This window comes from Cheilinus undulatus, linkage group 20 (assembly GCF_018320785.1).
Source record: "Cheilinus undulatus linkage group 20, ASM1832078v1, whole genome shotgun sequence".
NCBI classification, from domain to species: Eukaryota; Metazoa; Chordata; class Actinopteri; order Labriformes; family Labridae; genus Cheilinus; species Cheilinus undulatus.
The window spans coordinates 4,334,829-4,357,025 of NC_054884.1; the positions used below are offsets into that span (position 1 = coordinate 4,334,829).

General features: G+C 38.4%; 2 protein-coding genes across 2 annotated transcripts; one reads left to right on the plus strand and one right to left on the minus strand.

Annotated features, from left to right (window-relative positions):
• Positions 1-534: 534 nt before the first annotated feature.
• Positions 535-14,888, minus strand: cops3 (COP9 signalosome subunit 3). Its single transcript, XM_041815491.1, has 12 exons — positions 14,704-14,888; positions 13,577-13,706; positions 10,513-10,625; positions 9,295-9,344; positions 7,161-7,253; positions 6,740-6,919; positions 6,463-6,603; positions 4,426-4,599; positions 1,807-1,893; positions 1,423-1,536; positions 1,244-1,324; positions 535-893 (listed from the first exon to the last, which is right to left on the minus strand). The coding sequence occupies exons 1-12, from the start codon at positions 14,756-14,758 to the stop codon at positions 840-842; spliced, it is 1,272 nt and encodes a 423-aa protein (XP_041671425.1). The 5' UTR covers positions 14,759-14,888; the 3' UTR covers positions 535-839.
• A 570-nt stretch (positions 14,889-15,458) lies between these two features.
• LOC121528198 (5'(3')-deoxyribonucleotidase, mitochondrial-like) lies at positions 15,459-22,167 on the plus strand. The gene is made up of 5 exons (XM_041815492.1): positions 15,459-16,197; positions 17,811-17,911; positions 20,444-20,504; positions 20,591-20,705; positions 21,017-22,167. The coding sequence occupies exons 1-5, from the start codon at positions 15,925-15,927 to the stop codon at positions 21,154-21,156; spliced, it is 690 nt and encodes a 229-aa protein (XP_041671426.1). The 5' UTR covers positions 15,459-15,924; the 3' UTR covers positions 21,157-22,167.
• The last annotated feature ends 30 nt before the right edge of the window (positions 22,168-22,197 follow it).

Genomic DNA, 22,197 nt, shown 5'->3' on the forward strand with positions numbered 1-22,197 from the left:
AATAGTAAACAATGCTGCACTTTGAAAGCTCAGGGTAGATAATGATGAAAATTCACCTTCTCATATGTATGAGCGTTGTCACAAAGACTTGGAGCTCAAAACTAGATTAGTAAAGAATTTATTAACAAATGCATTCACAACCACAAGGCTCAATATTCTTTAATAGGACATGACAGTTCGGTTCCATCTGTTGCTGCCAAAACGTTTTTATACAGTGCTGCAGCGACCTCTACGGAGTCTTTTCTAAAAAAAATAAAACAAAATAGTGCGCCATCTGTTGGAAACTCCTCCATTGTGCCTGAATTGGTCATGGACATATCCAGAATTTCAATTAATGTTATCTACATTTAAGCAAGGAGGGGTCAGAGGGAAACTATCATTGCAGTCTTGACAGATGTAGAATATCACACATTCTTTCATTGCCAGCATATATTTTTCAAATGTATTTCTGTTTTTTGGTGTGTGAGTGTAATGCCCACTTTGACAACCATCATGCAGCACATCCCAAACAAACAGTGAGCTTAATAACACAAATGACTGGAACCAAAAGTTCAGTTTTTATTTTTGTGGTTTCTGTTGATGTAGCAGTGGCACCCTGACCTGAACATTGATAAATTAAACATTCACAAAATTATCTTTTTTTTATCTTTTTCTGTGGGGAAATATTGTTATTCTTTACACCAGAGGACAGAAAAAACAAAAGTATAATCATCCATACAGTTTAATTTTTGTTGACCAATGTCCTTTAGCAACAAAATGTGTATCTTCCTCTTAAAAACAACGCTACTCATCCTGGGAAGAACGTGTTGATGGCTGCAAAAATGTTTCTGTTCAGGCCCTCAGGAGTAGCTGGATGTTTTGCTGCCAACATCGTCCTCCTGCGATCCCATACTCTGGAAAAATAAGATTATCGTTATCATCCAAACAGCTGACTGAAACAGAATCGCACTGCACAAACATGGCTTTATGTTTCAGGATCATTTAAAAGTAACCAGTGCCAGTGATCTTTTTAAGAATGAATTCCTCTGCCCACTACGATGAGAAGTGCTGTATTGATTTTTTGATCTTCATTATATACAGTTAAAGACCGTCTCAGCTTTTTTTTAACAACTAAACATTATAAAAGCCATCTTTTGTGGATCTTTAACCATGTTCACATTCCTTGTATAACAGAACCAAAACACATAAACAACCTGCTTTAATACAAAATCAAATAAAAAAATGCTACTTTCAATGAGCTTACCTTTTGCACAAACTGAGGGTTTACTGTGATTTCTTGATCCATAGACTTAAGTTTCTCATCAAGCTCTATACATTTCAACATCTAAAGGAGAATGACATAAATCACAGCAGTTATAGAAACAAACACATTCTATTCATAAATAACATTGTATGTGATAAAGCTCCTGGGTACTTTCTCACCTCTTGGTCTATTTTGTGAAGCATCGCTGGGTTGTTGTATTTTTCTGGGTTGTCATGAAAGCAGACCATGCCGTCCTTTTGGTTAATACTAGCGTAGATTTCACCATCTTCAATCTGCCCAGAAGCAACAGAAGAAACAAGAGGGATCTCAGGCAAAACCAAGTTCATTCAAGAAAAGAGGCAGACATGCAAATCCAGTCAGATTCTGCATCGATAGAAAATTCCAGAAGCATTATAACCCTGCAGAGATACTGGAGGGTGTGGACGACTTTACCCAGTTTTGGCAATAGAAAACAATGCAAAGTCATCCTCCACTGGTGCTACTATTTAGTATTAATGTGATAAAATATGGACACCCCTTATGGACTTCCTGTACTGACTCACCATGTGTAAGACGTATTTCTCGGCTTCCTGGGGGCCTGAAAGTTGAACTCGACTGGCCATGTCTTGCAAAGAGAGCGTCAGGAAGGTCTGTAGGAGGCAGATGAAAGAGAGAATCAGATTTAAGTGTTTACAAAAATATATCTGCTAAGAGTCAAAATTTGTTGGACCTTTAAATTTGGCAACTAAAATGTACAGCGTCCAGTGTCCTGGACATTAAAATATTAACAATTACAAGTTGCACACTTGCAAATGGCTCAGAAGACCCCTCCAGCATATTTAAAAATTGAAGCCTATATCCAATCAACTATTGTTTCTTTTCATGCAAAAAAAGAGCTTATGTTTCATTTTTCTGCTGCTCAGATTTCCTGTACAATTTACACGAGTCTTAAATTGTTTGTTTTACTGATATCTGTTTGTATTGTCTCAGTATGTTTGTATATGTGGATTCTGTGATGTTTCTATTGTCAAGTTGATTTTATCTCTATGTACAGCACTTTGACTGAAAGCGCTTTATAAATAAATTTATTATTATTATTATTATTATTACAAGCTGGAATAGCACACCACCCCATGTCTTCACCAGCTTATACTATATACTTCGTATTTTTCCTGTGATTTGGCTCAAACTCGACAACTGCACTCAAAACTCAAAGGAAACAGATAAAAGATTTAGCTTCCTTAAAAGACATTTTTTAGACTTGAGTTCAGGGTTTAGCAGGAGAGGAAGTGATTTAGTCCAGACTATTTAACTGTATAAACATGGACTGTGTGTACAACAGTTAACAATAAACACACAAAAATAACTTTACATTGGGTCAAAATCAATCGGCCTGTCTGGAGATTTAAATAATCAATCCAATCCACTACTGTAAGAGACAGGATCTCATCCAGCCCTCTAAAATATAAGAATAACCACTTTGTTTGGCAAGAAATCTATTTAGATTACAATCAGAAATGAGATGTCAGTCACATGACCTATGACCTAATCTACAATAGAAATCCGTCTGATTTTACAATCATTTGTCAGAGATCTAACAATGCACATGAGGGTGCCAGGTTAGCTCAGTTGGTAGAGCGTGCACCCACATGTTGAGGTTACAGTCCTTGACACACTGGTTGTGGAATTAATTCCCAGTCTCTGTTTGGAGCATGCCCCCCCCAGATATCCTGTCACTCTTCAGCTGTCCAGTCTAATAAAGGCAAAAAAGCCAAAATTAAAAACACTGCATGCAGAGTCTGAGTTTCCTGCATGTAAAAACTTAGAGGCTGCAGGTGACATTGCTGCAGTGCATTCACAGAAACACTTGCATGACACTTGAAGCATATGTTTTTATCACAGATTTAAAATTAGTGTATTCCTAGTACCAGGAGCATGTGACCCAGTGCTCATTATCACTGTGGCATTAATGTAACAGATGTACCGCTGACTGTTTATTTAAAGCGACAACTGTAAATTGATGTGTTAGCTACAAGCAGCTCAACACAGCTTTGATTAGTAATTATTCCAGGGTTTATCATGTAGAATTAACCTATCGTTAACACTGTTAGTAATGGCTGATGTAGATTACAAGTAACACAATTCTAAACAACAGGTTGATTTCTAAAGCTTATGAAGAAATCTGTTGCTTCTCTCTCCATGTTCTCTCTTTTTGTCTACGTTTGAGTCGAAATGGCCATCAAGGCTGGACCCAGTGTAAGATGAGGAAGTTTAGATTTGAAGTTAGAAAATTACTTTAAGAGCCAAATAATACAAAGTAACAGTTTTTATGTGTGATCAGCAAAAGGCACTGCATTTATCTGGCAGAGTTACCTTTAAAGAAAGCTATTAATGCAGTTTTTGGGATATCTTCAGCCCTACTCACCAGTAGTATACAAAGTGGAAAATGCAAACCTCAATTCCAAAAAAGTTGGGATGCAGTGTTCATTTCATGGACTAAAACTATGACTAAATGTTCGACCACCTTTTATCCACAATGAAGTTAAGACTCAGATGAGAAAAAAATTGATGTTTGATAAAAACCTGACAGTTAAGTTTTCGTCAAGGAGACTACAAGACTAAAATGTTGGTGCTGGACTGCAACAAATTCAAGATCCATCATATTTCTACACTGTTCATATAATCCATAAAAATAAAAGCAGAGATAAAGTCAGAGAGGTATGTTCATTTTCCTTCACTGTAACTGAAGGAGTTAATGTATTTGTTGCCCATTAAGATAAGTTTTTACATTGATATCAAGTTGATAATGAAGTCAATTGAATTACTTGGAAGAAGAAAATAATTGTTTTGCCTAAAAGTAAAGGCTAAACTATAAGGACTTGGGAATGGGACTAAAATGTTTTGAGTTTCCATCCACTTGGAAAAGACTGGGAAATCTGTGGAATGCTCAAAAATACCTTAAGTATTCCACAGGTAGGCAGGTTAGTTGGTAGCAGGTAAAAGAATCATGAAAAGGTTTGAAAGGAACACCCAAAGACACAACGTCCTCCTCTTTGTGAAAGACAAATAGTCTAACAGTCTATAAGCGTTCCTCAACATGCAAATGCAAGGCTATTCTCTTTCTCTGCCACTTTTCTTTTAACATTGAAAGAGAAAATAAACAAACCAGGAGGCTCACCCACCTTTGTTAGCCTCTGTATGTTCTTCTTGTAGAGGGAGGACAGGCATTGTTTGACTAAGCCTGTGTTGTTGTCTCGTGCGAAGGTCTCGCTGTGTTTACTGACCAGGTTGCGCAGCTCAGCTGGGTTGTTGGTGGAGTAAACCTGAGCTAACTCGTGGTATGCATTGCTCAGGGGCTTAAAAAGCAAAAAACAGACAAACATAAGGACAAAAGAAAGGCAAATAAATAAAAGAACCACTACACAACTGCATAACTACCCATGTTTATATATGATAAAGTGATTAAAAAAAACATTCAGAGAATTGGATTTTTCATTACTTTTTATTTTATTTTCACTTTATGTGTTCAATTTAAGTTTAGTTTTAATCAGTTTTTACTGTGGGATTGTTAGTTTAGTTTTTATTTTGCAAAAATGCTGCTTTTTAGTTTATTTTGTATTAGTTTTAGTGTTTTTTCAGATACATGCCAGGGCTGAGGGAATATCACACATTTTTAAAAACATATCCAACTTATTACTCTCAACTTATTATTTATTTATTTAAAGTTGATGTTTGACTACAACTCCATACATAAACTACCACTGTGTGAAGTCTTAACCAATCAAATCAGGGCATTTTATTCCCCAGATTTAGGTGTAGGTGCCAGTCAGTATGGATGTGACAAAGACTAAAGGCCTTTGCACACTGAGTCTGTTTTTTCATCCAAATTTTTCACACGTTAAAAAAGAAAATCAAGCTCATGTTGTCCAAATCATGTTTTCTGCAACAGGCTCCATTTTATGCAAAATTTCGCATCAGTCCAAGTCATTTAAATGGGTGACCGATGATTCAAAACAATGCCTGCTTCTTCCTCCTCCCTTGCTCAACCCCGCCAGACCCCTCCTCTCTCTCTCACACTGAAACACCACCGTTTGCTCATTTATTATGTGTATATCAACCATGGAAATATAACAGATGGGTGATTGATGATTCAGATCAGTGCCTGTTGCTTTATCCTCTCTCGCTGGCTCAGCCCCGCCCAACCCCTCCCTCTCCCACACCGAAACCGTCCTTTAAACACCGTAGTTTGCAGGTGTTTTATGTGGATATCAGCCAGAAATATAACAGATAAAGGTATAAGTTGTAGCCTACTCACAGGCCATAACAGAGACAGAATTAAAAAGTTGTTCTCCATCTCTCCAACTTGGCTCAGCGCTATGACGCAGTGTTTGCTGTATGAAGCTCTCTGTCAGGATGGATCAGCAGGGTTTTAAAGAAGTGATGGAGCCACAGGCTCCAAGTACGAAACAATTTGCCACATTTTATAAATTTTTGCAGTGAAGGCCAATAAAAACACATCAGATTCAGCGTACAAGGTCTGAGTGTGTGACGTTTTTTGGATTACGGATCTGAAAATAACAGACCCAGTGTGTAAAGATCTTAAAACTAAGGATATTTTGTCTCTAATTTTATTTCAGTTAGTTTTGTAAGTGCATTGTAGAGGTTTTTAGTTTTCATTATTTGGTAAAGCTGACTCTATTTAGTTTCAGTTAACTAAAATGATTTTCACATTTTAGTTTTAGTTATTTAGCAAGTTTTCATTAACTATAATAACCTTGGCTTTCCCCCCCTGTGCTGTTAACCATGACATCATTTCCAACTACATAAATACTGCAGACTTGAACTAAAAGAAAGAGAAAATGACTCATGATTAAACATGAGGGCATGATCTATCACTGATTGTCCTCGACCAGGATTAACTCTGACGTCATGTTGAGTTAACATCTGGCTGGGATGAAGTGATGCACATTTTAAAGCGTTCTAGTAATGTTGGATGCTTTAAGGTCCGTGGCCACCGCTACTGTTACCTCAGTTTCAGGATGCTTCTTGCCAGTGTCTATTTCATCCACCATTTCTGTTCACAAAGCTGATATCAGCTTGTGATTGTGATTGGTCAGTAAGGGAGAAGCAATATTCAGGAGGTCTTACTGTTTTAAAATAAGTTTTTGAAATAAGGTTTTGGCTCAAGGCCCAAAATAATGGAAATAATGGGTTCTTACTTTGATGAACCTTCCCACTATTTGTGAGGTGTATTTGGGCAGTGGCTGCACTTTGCCATGGAGAATGAGTGACACCAAGATGTACTTCTTGTAGGATTCCAACATGATGTGACTCACAGCCATAGCTGGAGTGGTTATTGCCTGGGAAAAGAGCATTTTTTTGAAAGTTAGGATAAAAGTAGTAGAGCCGGCACACCACAAAAGAGTTATTAGTGATATGAGCAACCAATTTCTAAAGACAGGATCTAATTATATTAAATGTGCTGGAATACAGTACCTGTTCATAAAAATACAGTGCTCTTTCAAAGTTTTTGAGTCCTGTGTAGATCATTCCACCATAGTAATAGTAGCATAAAAAGTGCTTTGCATCGTAAGCTCCGTTCTCTTTGCAGATGTCCATCATGTCCAACTCCAAAAAGGGTAGGGCTGGCTTAAAGCACTTAGCCAACAAACACAGCTACAAAGGAAAAGGCATGCAGTGAGGATCACTCTGAGGCTTATTAGACATACTGAACAAAAAACTGCCTGTTTGAATTACTGAACAAATCTTTAAAGTATCTTGTTAAGTATTTTTTAGGAGGAGGGTCTGGGAATCATTAGGGAAAAGGGTGGGTAACTTTGGCGTTGATAACAAATACTGAAGCTAAATAGATTACAGGTTGAGGCACAGTACAGTATGCTGTGGGAAAGTTACTCACCTGACACAGGTCTGCATGAACCGAGGTAAGTTGGTTTGTGTTCATTTGCATTTTGTCTATTGCCTGTTTTAGGATAACAACACCTCTCAATGGCTGTCAGAGAAGGAAAGATTCACAGTAATCAGTGGCAGCTTTAGTGACAAATACATACAAAAGTCTATAAATATCAAGCAAGACAAGCTTAACGTTAACATTTTAAAGACTAAATCACTGGGGTATAAATTGCCTTTTCCAGGGGTTTAAATATTCAAAGGCTTTAACAAAATTACATAATTTAAAACATCATAAACTGAGAAGTACACTTTAATCTGAAAAATATAAACAAAAATATGATTCTATTGTAAAAGTAAAATGAGGGGATACTCTGTCAAGTGTTATTTAGATTATAAAGCTGTTTTAATATACAGTGTCATGAAAAAGCATTCGTCCCCTTTCTGATTCCTGATATTTTTTTGCACATTTATCACACTCAAATGTTTCAGATCATCAAACCAATTTTAATATCTCACAAAGACAACTCAAGTAAATACAAAGTGCTGTTTCTGAATGATGATTTTATTTATTAAGGGGGTAAAAAATCCAACCCTCTTTGGCCCTGTGTGAAAAAGTAACTGTCCCCTGAGCCTAATAACTGGTTGTTCCACCCTTGGCAGCAATAACTGAAATCAAGTGTTTGTGATAACTGGTGATGAGTCTTTCTCATCGCTGAGGAGGAATGTTGTCCCACTCTTCTTTGCAGAATTGTTTTAACTCAGCCATACTGGAGGGTTTTCCAGCATGAACTGCCCGTTTAAGGTCACACCACAGCATCTCAGTTGGAGTTAAGTCCAGACTTTGACTAGACCACTCCGAAACCTTCATTCTGGTTTATTTTGAGTCATTCAGAGATGGACTTGCTGGTATGTTTGGGTTGTTGTCCTGCTTCATAACCCAAGAGCGCTTTAGCTTGAGGTCATGAACTGATGGCCGGACGTTGGCCTTCAGGATTTTCTGGTAGACAGGAGAATTCATTGTTCCATCAATCACAGCAAGTGGTCCAGGTCCTGAAGCAGCAAAGCAGCCCCAGACCATCACATTGCCACCACCATGTTTGACTGTTGGCATGATGTTCTTTTTATCAAATGCGGTGTTATTTTTACTCCAGATGTAACGGGCCGCACACCTTCCAGAAAGTTCAACTTTTGTCTGGTCAGTCCACAGAATATTTCTCCAGAAGTCTTGGGGATCATCAGGATGTTTCTTGGCAAATGTGAGACGAGCCTTTGTGCTCTTTTTTGTCAGCAGTGGTTTTGGCCTTGGAACTCTCCCATGATGCCATTGTTGCCTAGTGTCTTTCTGATGGTTGAGTCATGAACTCTGACCTTAACTGAGCCCAGTGAGGCCTGCAGGTCTTTGGATGTGGTCCTGGGCTCTTTAGTGACCTCCTTGATGAGTCGGCGTTGCACTCTTGAAGTCATTTTGGTTGGCCGACCACTCCTGAGAAGGTTCACCACTGTTCACAGTTTTCTCCAATTGTGGATAATGGCTCTGACCGTGGTTTGCTGGAGTCCCAAAGCCTTGGAAATGTCTTTGTAACCTTTTCCAGACTGATAGATTTCAATCACTTTGTTTCTCATTTGTTCTTCAATCTCTTTGGATGGTGGCATGATGTGTTTCTTTCTGAGATCTTGTAGCCTACTTCTCTTTGTCTGACAGCTTCTATTTAAGGAATTTCTTCATTCAGCAAATCTGGCGATAATCGGGCCTGGGTGTGGTCAGTGAAACTGAACTCAGCTTTCCAAGAACTGTGGTTAATCACAGTTAATTCATGATTTAACAAGGGGGTAATTAATTTTACACACAGGGCCAGATAGAAAAATAAAAAATAAAAAATAAAATCCTCATTTAGAAACTGCATTTTGTATTTACTTGGGTTGTCTTTGTGAGCTATTAAAATTGGTTTGATGATCCCAAACATTTAAGTGTGATAAATATGCAAAAAATCAGTAATCGGTCATTTTCTAGAACCATCAGACTAACTAGGTTTTATAAAAAAATACCATTACTAAAGCATCGAACAAAAACAATGATCACTGGTTGATTTGGGGTCCAAGAAAAGATATTTTTTTCTTGGTCTGTAAATCTGTAATCTTACCTGTTTACGCTCTACAAGGGCATTTGTCAGCTGGTGACAGAGACCAGCGACTGTAAAAGGAAACAACAGAAATATCGTGTTAAATTCTTGATAACAGCCTTCCTTAGTAGCCGGTTTAGTGTGGAGTGCTGCTCCAGTAGTGTTTCTTAACCAAATTTATTCAACTGCAAAATCTTTTTTAATGCATTTAGTTAATTTATTTCTAATCGCACACTACTTTCACTTTAAATGAGTAACTACTTATTTTTCACAAACTAGGACAAACTGTGTTACTTTTCTTGCACTTTCTAAACAACCTCCAAGCAATACATGTTTACCTGTTGCACTAAGCCCAAGTGTTTACGGATTTTTCATTTTTATTTTTATACTTATTATTCTTTTTTTGATTCACTTATTCCACACTTTTTTATATTGTAAGACAACCTACCAATAGTACATACGTTTATACCTCTTATTTACTTAATATTGTAAGTTTCAGGTCAAGTTTTCAAAGTTTACTAAGTGTTTAATGACTATTTACTCTTCTGCTGCTTACATGTTGATTACTAGCTGCTGTAACACTAAAAATTCCCAGTTTGGCATCAGTAAAGTACATCTGTCTCTCTATTTATTAAAACTAGCCGAGTCCATCTTTTCCTCAGTGTAATGTCAGTTGTACCTCCGTGTAGTCCGTCATGTCTCCGTGATCACTTAATCTGACAGAGTGACCATTCTAAGAGTTTACAGGTGTTTATACACCTCAGGTAGACAAGCTGGACAAGGTGTTCTGCACATGTTTCACAGCCTCCACACTGTGCTTCATGTCAATAAGCATGGATGCAACCCATAACAGAAGTTATGTTGCTGTCTACCTTCATAAATAACTCCATGTGAGGGATACTAGGCATTGCAAAGTAAAGCTTCATGTATAACATGTGCAGAGCTTTAAAATATGTCCATGTTTTCATCATTTTCATCGCTTGTTCCTGTCGATACTTTGAATCTCCCGCTGTACATACTTTATAGACTGACATGCTGTTCCACCTGCATTATTCCGTGTCAAAGAGCAAAGCTGAGATACAAAATGTACCTACACCCTTCCCCAATCAAATTAATCAGATCAAACTGACCCTGGACATCATTTCATACTCTCTGAATATGCATCACTGAACTCTAATACTAATATCATAAAAAAGTCTGACATCCAAACATCTTGGAGTGAAAGGAATCTGGACTTACAAGTGTCTGTAGCATATCTAATGTGCTCTCCATTGCAGGTACTGATGAAGAGTTGAACTTGGGAGAAAAGTGTCTCAAAGTCGGGGATGTTTGGCATGGAAAACTTTACAAATCTGAAAATAGAGCAAAACAAATATAAACAAAGACCATACAAAGCAACAAGGTCAGCTAGTTGGGGCAGTGAAAATATAAAGAGGAAGATTTGGAAGTGATACATGATGTGATATAGGAGAACTTGTAGAGTGTAATTTGACCAAACTTGTATACATGACGTTTTCACACAATACCTGAATTTGAGTTCACATTGAAATAAAATGAGCTTGCAGAAAAATCAAACTTTGCATAGAGAAATCTTTTCTTTAAAAACATGCACAAACTTGTGTTCTTAATGTGTATATGTAAACTGAAATTAACAAATAAAATGATGGCTGCAAATATGTTTTTTTGTTTAAATGAGTCAAAGCTTTCCGTAATTTCACAAATGTGTGTTACTTAGTAGAATCTGTGCTCCAAGAGTTTTCTACACATATTTTATGAGGCTGTAGCAAAACTTGATTTGTTCTTGTAGGAGCTCATTATCAGTGTCAGCAGCAGATGGTATTCCAGCCATCACTGATGAAACAAGCAGACCGTGGAGTGAACACTGCAAAAACAACATTGTTAGAGGTTCCTCAGGAAAGGTTAAGTGATTTTAGGAGGAGCCACTGAACACAGTTATGCAATTATAAATCTGCTGCTGCATAATAATAACAAGATTCTGAATAAACACACTAGTGCACTTCAAATAGGATCGGCGCTCAGTGAAGAAATCCCTGATTCATTACTATTCGCCTCCACAAGTCAACTGTGCAGACCGATGGGCGGCAAGAAACCAGCACTTTGCCAGGGTTGTCAAATGGGATCCCTCCTTTGTCTGTTTTTCATCCAGATGGTCTGAACAGTGATCTCCAGTGTCCCAGAGGACCCACCACCACGCTAGCTCTCACCGCCCAGCATGCCAACATGGAGACATCTCTTTCTTACCTACCCTTACACATGACCAACCACCTTTATTAGACATGGGCTTAGCAAGAGGGTGGGAGATGCAGAGCTAAGGTGAGGTTCCCTGACTATGGCTAGCTATCACCCCCGACAGACTAGGCTAGCATTCTACATGCCCCTTCTACCTACCCCAGCACGATTCATAACTACTCCTTCAACAGCACTAGACTTGTTAAAGGGGTGAAGGAAGAAGAGCTAAGGTGAAGTGCCCTGACTGGGTTTGGAGCAGTTTGACGCTGGCCTACTCCTGTTAACATGCTGCTTCTTTTAGGAGCCAAAACATATTTAATTGTTGCTATCTTCAGAGCTGACCGTGTTTTCTAAACCCGAATGGAAAGAATATTGATTATATCAGGACAGAAAAAATGTGATATACATGTTTTACATGACGGATGTATGATATAAATATTAAAATATCAGCAGGAGTCTGGTTGACTGCAACTTCACTGTTAACCGCAGCAGGAATTTCCGTTGACTCGCTGTGTCTCTGAAACCATAATAAGGGGGGCAGGTTTAATTGCTGCATTACCAACCTCTACACCGCTTCCCACATTATTCAGCAAATGACATTTTTCTCTTATTTTCCAAAATATTTATGCAAATGACAGTTAGAGTGTTTTTCAAGTCAGCCATTAGAGCATAATTCAAATGTTTCTGAACAAACTTCATAATGATAACCGTTTTTTTTTTTTTTTAAATAAAAACCTCAAAGTGCACTGTTCCACATTATTAAGCAGGCCACAGGTTTCAGTAATATGGGAAAGAAAAAGGATCTCTCTGCTGCCAAAAAGCCTCATATAGTGCAATGTCTTGGACAAGGAAAACATGAGATATTTCACAAAAAATTAATTGTGATCATCGTACTGTGAAGAAATTTGTGGCTGATTCAGAGCACAGATGAGTTCGTGCAGATAAAGGCATAATGAGGAAGGTTTCTGATGGACAAATTTATGGGAGTAAGAGAGCAGCTGCTAAAATGTCATTACAAAGCAGCAAACAGGTATTTGAAGCTGCTGATGCCTCTGGAGTCCCACCAACCTCAAGGTGTAGGATCCTCCAGAGGCTGGAGGCTAGAGAGGCTTGCCACTCTAAACCCATTTTTGTCAATTTTAAACAATTCTGAACACTTTCCAGCTATTCTTGCCTCTGTTGACCCATTATTGCCACAATTATCTCCATTTAACCACTTTTTATGCCAATTTGTGCCCATTGTAACCACATTTTAACCACATTTCACTCTATGTAATGCCAATTTTTGCAAGTTTAAAACAATTTATCTCACTTTAAATACAATTTTACCAAATTTTCCTACATATTTTTGCCACTTTTCACCTATTTCTGCCACTTCTTAATCCCCTTTTACCATTTAGCGGCCATTTTTTTGCCACTTTAACCCTGTTTTGCCATTTTTGCTTTTTTTGCCACATTTATTTAATTTTTAACACTTCTAATCCATTTCTGCTACTTTTACACTCCATTTCACCACCTATTCCACCACATTTTTTACCCATTTTTAAGAAAAGGGATTTACATTTTTAAGATGACGTTATACTACAGCACAAAAAAAATATTTGTTACTTTGATGAGAGTGGTTATTTTTCAGGTTAAATATAAAATATGGTTTTCACAGCTTAATTTTACAATAAACCAGGATTTTGCTGACTCCATGCCCCCCCCCCCCCCCCCCCCCATGGGCAGCCTTGTCTGCACATGACTATTCCTGATTGTGCATGGCTGTGTTCAACCACCCTCAGGAGCAGTGGGGGTCCCCGGTCTCTGGCACCTTTATTTTGGGGGTCACAGGCTGAAAAGGTTGAGAACCACTGATATACTGTACGTATAACAAGTTGCAAGACATAAGGCCAAAGAGAAAAGAGGATCTCTGACCTACTTCTGGGGGAAAATTTGGGGTTTTATGAAACTAGAGAGGCTTGGAGTGGAAGTTTGGAAACGACAAGACAGGTGCTAAAAAAAGCAACGGTGTAAAACTATAAAAATGGTGGTGAAGGAAATCCCTACTTACAGAACAGCCAGCACTCCGAGGGAGTGCTCCTGGATATCCAATGCTCCTAGCACCGTGTCCAGATGAGACAGATTTTTGGCCAAAAGTTCCCCGCTCTTGTTGATCAACTCACACAACTGAGTCATCTGGCCTGTGTGATTGAAAGAAAAAAGCAAGGAGAAAAGCGGAAGTGAAACTTTCTAGTCCTTCTCTTCACACATTTCTAGCATACATACTATTAATATTAACACACATATGCATTCATATTCATTTAAAGAAACACTCTTATAAATAAAACAGCAATTGCCAATCTATGAAAGTCAACAGCATAAACCTAAGACACAAGTCAACCAGTGCAATAAATGACATTTATATGTATAATCTGTACACGTTTGTTACATATATTTGTGACTGTATATATGTGTATATAGATGTATGTATAAATATCTCCACTATTCAATCCGTAACTTATACAACATGTACACAGCAGTTGTGAATACTATTATGTTTTTTTAATTTATAAGTACTATTTTTATATTTCCTTGTAATATTCATGGTACTAACTGAATGCTCTTTTTACTCTCTTGCGTGCTTTGTTTACACCACTGTTTCTGCTGTAATTTTGGAATTCCCCCTTGTGGGACTAATTGGGGAATATCTTATCTTAAATTGTTAGTTTACATCGTGGTGTGGGTCGACTATTTCAACTTAAATCGGTCGGTTAAATGTTCTGTCTAGGCCTTGTGGTACCAAAGTGGTGAGGAAATTGGGATTGACATATGACTTTACCAATCGTTTTCAATTATTCAGTGCATCAACCAATCATCTGAGGCGAAGGCGGAACCACCGGTAGTCATACCCTAGGAAATTAATGTCTACTTCCAGAACAAAAAGTATATTTTTTTACATAATCACTGACAAGCTAGCATGTATGCGGGTATCCCTAACGGCCCGGGGCGCTGATGGTTAATCAAATGTTACTTTAAAATAACTCCATCAGTAGAGACCATCCTTCTAACGTTGTGTTTACACGATAGGCAAAAACAGGGCAATGGACAGTTTGGCCGCTTAGCAATAGCAAAGCAGTAGATAGCGCATAGTAGCTAACAAGCTAACACTTCCTACTTTGGTAAGTTTAGCAACGTTACCTTGAGCGGAGAGCTGCCGCACATTGTTCACAAACTGCTCCAAGGCAGAAGCCATTGTTTCCTCTATTTAGAGTGGAGGCAATTAGCGCTGTTTTTCATTCAAACGTCATGGACGACTCCGCTCGGACTGGACACCGGGGTACGGGCCACACAGCCGCCACTGGGGTAAAGTTATCGCGAGATTGCAATACCAGAAAAAACACTACGAGATTTACGTCCAATCTATGGATTCTTTAGAGCTGGACACACGATTTGACCAACCAATCCATTCTTAACAAGGAAATTTATCAGCACTATTTATTCTGTTATGAAGTACCGAGTAATTCAGAATGATTGATTTATTGTTCTTTTTTATTTGTCTTTTTCAAACTGTTGAGCCGGTTTCCCCTGTATGGAGGCATGTAAAGGAAATGACGTTTCGATATTCAACAAAGCTATTTTTAGATGTTGGAGCTCTAAATTCACTTCACAGACCACTGAAAATACAACAGCTGACAGTTAATCTTGTTCTATATTCAGTTCCTCTATATTCTAGTAGTAATAGTGGTGTTAGTGGTGGGGTTAATAACATTAATGTAATTGTTATTATGTCAAAATGATTGCTAATTTCGGGGTTTATGCATCAGTTGTCAAAAAAAATGGATAAAATTCATTCGTGGAGAAAATGTATGCTTTCAAGTTATTGTTTTTGTTACTGCTGTTGCGAAAAAGAAACAAAAAACCCCCCCTGCTAAATAGTCAAACCCTGATATGAACATTGCAACATGAGGGAGTGAATGCTCTCGTCACCTGTAACATCTTTGATACCGGAAGGCGGCAGTGCACTCTGAGCTAAAGTAGTTGTTTATTCAAAGTCGTGTTAGTTACGATTGCTTACACGCTGAAACTGATACAGCTGTTTTAAGAAAGCCTTTGGGTGGCTGAACGATGCCAGCAGTTCCACAGTTTATAGTAGCCGGAGACATGTGTCCATGTGTCTGTTGTTCAGCTAGCTAGCTAGCATGTAATGCTATGCTACGGACTGTTAGCTCTACTCCAGGTGATTGTCACCTAGACGAACGGCCAGAAACAGAAGATAAACTACCTATAAAGTTAAAGTTTTCATAAAGGACACCATCGATTGAAGCACCGCTGAAACGGCACGGTAACCGACGTGCATGCTAACCCCTGTTTACAATAGCTGGCGCTCTCTGATACAGTCCCTCCTCAAAGCGGTCAATAATGTTTCATCTGTCACGTGCAACACGTCAGTTCGGAAGAAGGGAGACTTTGCTCCGTTGTCCTCTTAAGAGGATCTGCCTCAAAATGTCTTCCTGTGCCCCGGGCGAGACTCTGCGAGTTTTGGTTGACATGGACGGGGTCCTGGCCGACTTCGAGGGTGGGTTCTTGAAAAAGTACCGGGCCAGGTACCCCGACGAGCCCTTTATCCCCCTGAATGACAGGAGGGGGTTTTTGGTGTCACCTCAGTACGGCTGCTTGAGGAGTGACCTTTGTGTGAGTGATAAACATTGAATACGAGTATAAAAAAGGTACTTTACTGCAATACAACTTCCAGTATCCACCAATCCCATATCCATTCCTCTTAATGGCTTTTTCTATGAACGGTTTACTAACGCTCTGTTCTGATGGGCAGTGTCACATTAATAGATGTATTGTTTTCTTTTACTGTTTAAAAAAACATGAACTCATTAGAAAAGCTATTGGCAGAATGTTAAACTACCAGCAAAAGAATATAATTAGCACAAGATTATTCTGTATGGAAGAGGATGAGGGCCACTGAAGAAAAACACATTTTGAGACGCATTTTTTTTTTACTTGTGAGAAAAAAAGTCAAAATTCTGACTTTATGTCAGAATTTTGAGTTTAAGTTAGAATTCTGGGAAAACAAAGTCAGTATTGTAACATTTTTAGGAGTTGGAATTCTGACTTTTTTTAAGAATTCTGACTTTAAACAGAATTATGATGTTAAAATTGAGAATTCTGACAATAAACTCAGAATTCTGCCTTTTTTTCTGAGAACTCTAAACAGAATTCTATTATTGTTTTGTCTCAGAATACTGATGTTAAACTCAGAATTCTGCCTTTTTTTCTGGAATTCTGACATTTTTCAGGAGTTAGAATTTTGTCTTTAAATCATGCTTTAAACTCAGAATTCTGACTGTTTTTTTCTGAGAATTCTGACTATAATAGCTGAATTCTGATTTTTTTCTAAGAATTCTAAATTTAAACTCAGAATTTTTACTAGAATTCTGACTTTTTCTCTCAGAATTCTGACTTTAAACTCAGAATTCTGATTTTAAACACAGAATTCTGACTTTTTCTCCCAGAATTCTGACTGTAATAGCCGAATTCTGACTTTTTCTAAGAATTTTGAATTCAAACTCAGAATTTTCACTTTTAAATTTAGAATTCTGACTTTAAACTCAGAATTCTGGCTTTTTTTTCCTCAAAATTTTCACTTTAAAATTTAGAACTCAGGCTTTAAACTCAGAATTCTGACTTTTTTCCCGCAAGTAAAAAAAAAATTTGCATCTTATGTTTTTTTTCCAGAGGCCTTAATCCTCTTCCATGAATTCTGGGGATTGTATTAAATAAATATGTTTTTTAAAAATGAAAATGATGATAGTTCTCATATCTAAGTTAATGATAAATTTATTTCTAAACATTCTGTGCGGAACAGTTTGAGCCAAACCATTATATGTTATACTGTTTTTCAAAGCTATTTCATTTTGTAACATCAGAGCAATACCAGCATGAACACATTTGAAAATGTAAAGACTTAAAATGTTGCTTAACATATTTCTGTATTATAACACAACTTCAACATTTAAGGAAATTTTAAACTATTAAGGGTTTTAAATTGGTCAAAAGAAGAAATATCACATTAACATGGTTTCCCGCTTTCTGCTTTTTCATTTTTAAGATATTCTAGAAAACCATTCAGTTCCTGCTTCTGTTTTTATTTGGAGTCTTGCTGACTTTGAATAGTTTAGCCTTTAGATATTTCTCTGTCAAACGTTATACAAGTTTCTTTTCAAGGTATTGACATGGTATGTTTAATATCTGTGTGCGTTTATATTTTTTATTTTTATTTTTCTTAACTCCAGGAAAAAGCCAAAAGTATCTGGGAGTCCAAGAACTTCTTCAAAGAGCTGGACCCTTTACCAGGAGGAGTGGAGGCTATTAAGGAGATGGCCAGGATGGATGAGTCAGTCTTATAAAAAGATACAATTGCTCATAAAACATGCTAACATACAATCCTAGAATTGTAGACATATTGATGTAACTGATAGAGAAGTTGTATGTCCTGTTATGTTTCTGTTTCAACAACTGTCACGTGTTAAAGAGGTAAATTACATCAGTGATTAGTAGCCTTAGTCCCAAGCTCCCAGTGTTCAATGTTTCACATCTACCATAAACCTTTTATTGGGCAGGGGGTCCATGTGGAACCTGGTTTGTTTTTTTTCAGTGTTCTCCTTTATATCAAGACTGTGGTAAAAGTAATCCATAACTGGAATCTGTGGTTGTATGGCTTCTTCAGTAATATTTGATTGACATTTAGCCATAGTAAATACCATGGACCAGGGTTGTCAAACACTGCGTGTAGGTCGGAGCCAGCCCACCAGGAGGTTTCATGTACCACGAAAGATGTTCTGGGAGGATGGGGAAAATTATAGAAACACTTGAGGACAAAATAGTTGGCACCCTTCCCTTAAAGAAAGAAAACTCCTCAGTGGTCACTGAAATAACTTGAAACTGACAAAGGTAATAATAAATACAAATTAACTGAAAATGTATCAGTGAAAATCAGACATTGCTTTTGAATTGTGGTTCAACAGAATCATTTAAAAAACTAATGTCACTGGCCTGGACCAAAATGATGGCACCCTTAACTTAATGTTTTGTTACACAACCTTTTAAGGCAATCAAGTGATTTCTGTAGCTCTCAGTGGGACTTCTGCAGGTATTCTGGCCCACTCCTCATGAGCAAACTGCTCTAGCTGTCCCAGGTTTGAAGGGTGCCTTCTCCAGACTGTGGCCAAGTCTTGGCAAAGTTCCCCCTTAAGTGCCCTTTAAAGGGGACATATAATGCAAAAATCACCTTTTCAGGCTTTTCTAACAAAAATATATACCCCTAGCCTGTCCACAATCTTGTCAAGTGCCAGAAAAATCCACCCCCTTCTTCACCTTTAAAAAAATGTGTGCTGAAAAAAGCCATTTTCAGAATTTCTCCTCACGATGTCATGTGGGGGGTTAGCACCGCCCCCAGGTTCGGTTGGCCCTCCCCGCTTGGAGGAAAGTTCCGCCCTCTTTTGAATCTGGTACCAAATCATGGTAGTGTGTTCTCTGCACCCTGCCAAACCTGGGGTCCCTGCTTTCTACACCCATGGGGCAGAAGAGCTACAGATGCATTGTTTTTGACAGATTTACCACCAGTAGATAAATAGCACAGATTTCGAAAGTCTGACAAAAACTAAATTACATTTTAGTCTCGTTTTAGTCATTTTGACAAAAACTAAACTTAGTTTTTGTCAGTTTTAGTCATCACAGATCTATTTTTGTGAGTGTTAGTCTAGTTTTTGTCATGGAAAGAAAGGCTGTCGACGGATAGTTTAGGTCATAGTTTTAGATGACGAAATTAACACTGGATTCAGCCATTGTAACGTCAGGAGTGCCACATCCATTTCCTGAGAGGGGTGTGGTCAGGGGTGGAGTCAGACAGCTCGGTAACATTTAAAGCCACAGACACAGAAACAGCTCGTTCTGAGCAGGGCTGAAGATAAAATACTGGAGTGTTTTTTCTGCAACAGACTTCACAGGCATGTTTTGGGGGCCTCTGAGAGCAAAATAAACATGTCTTAAAAGGTTAAGTTATGTCCCCTTTAAAGCCCTATTTGCATGGGATTCATTTTACCAAGGGACCTCTGGAGCGCAACATCCAACCATGTTTACCAATGCTGTTTGTCAGGAAAGGGGACTTGACCGCAAGTTTATCCTGTTTTTTGAAGGAAACTCAGGAGAATTGTTTTTTTTTAACCATCTATGGGAGGGGTGTCCAAACTTTTTCCTCTGAGGGCCGCACACAGAAATATATAAGCATGTTGGGGCAACTTTAATATCCACAAGGTGAGGTGTTTGACGTTAATGAAGTCAGGCGTGGAATAAAGGAGGAGCTGGGGTGGAGGGTACCAACAGCAGCTTGTAGAGAGAGTTACAGTGTAGCCAGGCAAGAGCAGTTTAAATGAGAGCAGTTGGCCGATAGTGTGCTCAGAGCAAATCAGCTGGCAGTCAGCTGATGAAAGCTTGTAGTAGATCAGCTGATTGGGGCAGACCTTGCCTGCCTGAACTAATGCTAAATGCTTGATTTAATGCCTGACAAGAAAAACAGACTATCGGTTTCAGGTTTTTGGGATGCCAGTTAGATTTCAGGGGGCCTTGTTTGGCCCGAGCTACCACTGGCTCATCCTCCGTAAAATTTTTGGACACCTTAATAAATTCTTCTTGTTGGGATTTTTCTAGAATTTGCTGCGGGCCAATCAAAACTGGACCACGGGCCACATTTGGCCTCCAGGCCTTAGTTTGGACACCCCTGATCTATGGCATTTGCATCTCTGACAAAATCGTTTCTGATGGGCTATTTTATAGGGTGTTTATGACTTTATCAGATGTAAATATCCTTGAAATAAAGTTGTGATTTAATTATTTAAACTAAGATTCTGTTGTGACTATTTCTCAACAGTACTGAAGTCTTCATTTGTACAAGCCCAATAAAAAATTTCAAATACTGCCCGTATGAGAAGGTAAGCTCTTTGCCAGTCAATATCTATTCTGTTAGCTTTCTGTACACAGTCACACCTTGAGTGTCTCTGTGTTTGTTTTTCTCTAGTATGCCTGGGTTGAGAAGTACTTTGGCCATGACTTTCTGGAGCGGGTTATCCTGACCAGAGACAAGACCTTAATCACTGGAGACATCCTTATAGACGACAATCCTGACATTCTGGGTGAGAACTCTGTATGTCTTAGGTTGTTTCGGACTGCAGTGTTAGTCTAGTCAATGTATCATTATTCTTAGAGTAAGAGATGCATCATTGGGCAGAAGACGTGATATTTCTGACAAACTGATCATTTCCATGGTCAAACAGGAGAGAGTATGTGAGAGTCATTACAATTAGTGCATCTCTAGTTGGAGCCTTTGTTAACTCTTCAGGGTACAAATCAACTATTATCAGTTTTCTTAGCTCTACTCATCAAAACAGGTGATTAGGATACTTGTTGTCACTAATGTAAAGCTGTGCCTATGTCTCCTGGTCAGGTGTGGAGCTCAAACCAACGTGGGAGCACATATTGTTCACTGCCTGTCACAACAAGCATCTTCCCATCAGCCCCTCTCAGAGAAGACTCCTGTCTTGGTCTGACGACTGGAAGTCCATCCTTAATAGCAAGAAGAAGTGAATGCTGGTTTGCCCACCAGCCTAACATCAGCAATACACGTGGGTGCCAAGACTTGGAGGAATCATTGTCTGGCAGATGCAATGCTGGAATTCATTCCTGAAGAGGAAGAAGTTCAAGCGATAAGCCAGCTAACAAGGCCACGGCAGCTGGATGGACAAAACATAATTATTTTACATTGTTTGACCACAAGGTTGCTCTCTGAGACTTTGAAGTCAGCTGTCTTTCAGATTTTAACCCATCTCCCTCATATACATGTGTCAACAAGACTGGACAAATCATTTTAAAAAGTGCCTTTCTGTCTTTTAGTTTGTTGCGTTGGACACTTAGATCTTTTCTTTCAGAAGACTTGTTATACGAGTTAGTGGAACATGACTCAGGCCCAACATGACACTCCATCACAAGCTAAAATGTAACAGTTCCCACAAGTCATAGGCACTTGAAAGCAGGTGCAACCTATTAAATAGCAACATGATTTGCACTTGAACACTGTTATCATTCAAGCCATATCATGATTTCATCTGCACTTGGCGTGGGGCGACTCTGGCTCAGTAGGTACAGCACCCTGAAGGTCATGGGTTCAATCCAATGTCACCGTGTCCTTGGGCAAGACCTTAACCCCATTTCTCTCCCACGTGTAAATGTGGCTACTACTGATGAGTTAACTAATACTCCATAGCAACATTTGTAAGTATGACCTGCTTTGAGTAGTCAGATGAGTAGTAAAGACCTGTAGGAGCTGAAGTTATCACACTCAAATGTTTCCGATCATCAAACCAATTTTAATATCTCACAAAAACAACACAAGTAAATACAAAATGCAATTTCTGAATGAAGATTTTATTTATTAAGGGGAAAAAATCCAAACCTATCTAGCCCTATGTGAAAAAGTCATACCCTCTGAACCTGATAACTGGTCGTTCCACCCTTGGCAGCAATAACTGAAATTATGTGTTTGTGATAACTGTATGGTTGTCCTCTAAATGGGATTAAAGAAAAAATGTGGAAAAGTAATGAATACAATGAGACGTTTATGTGGTTGTG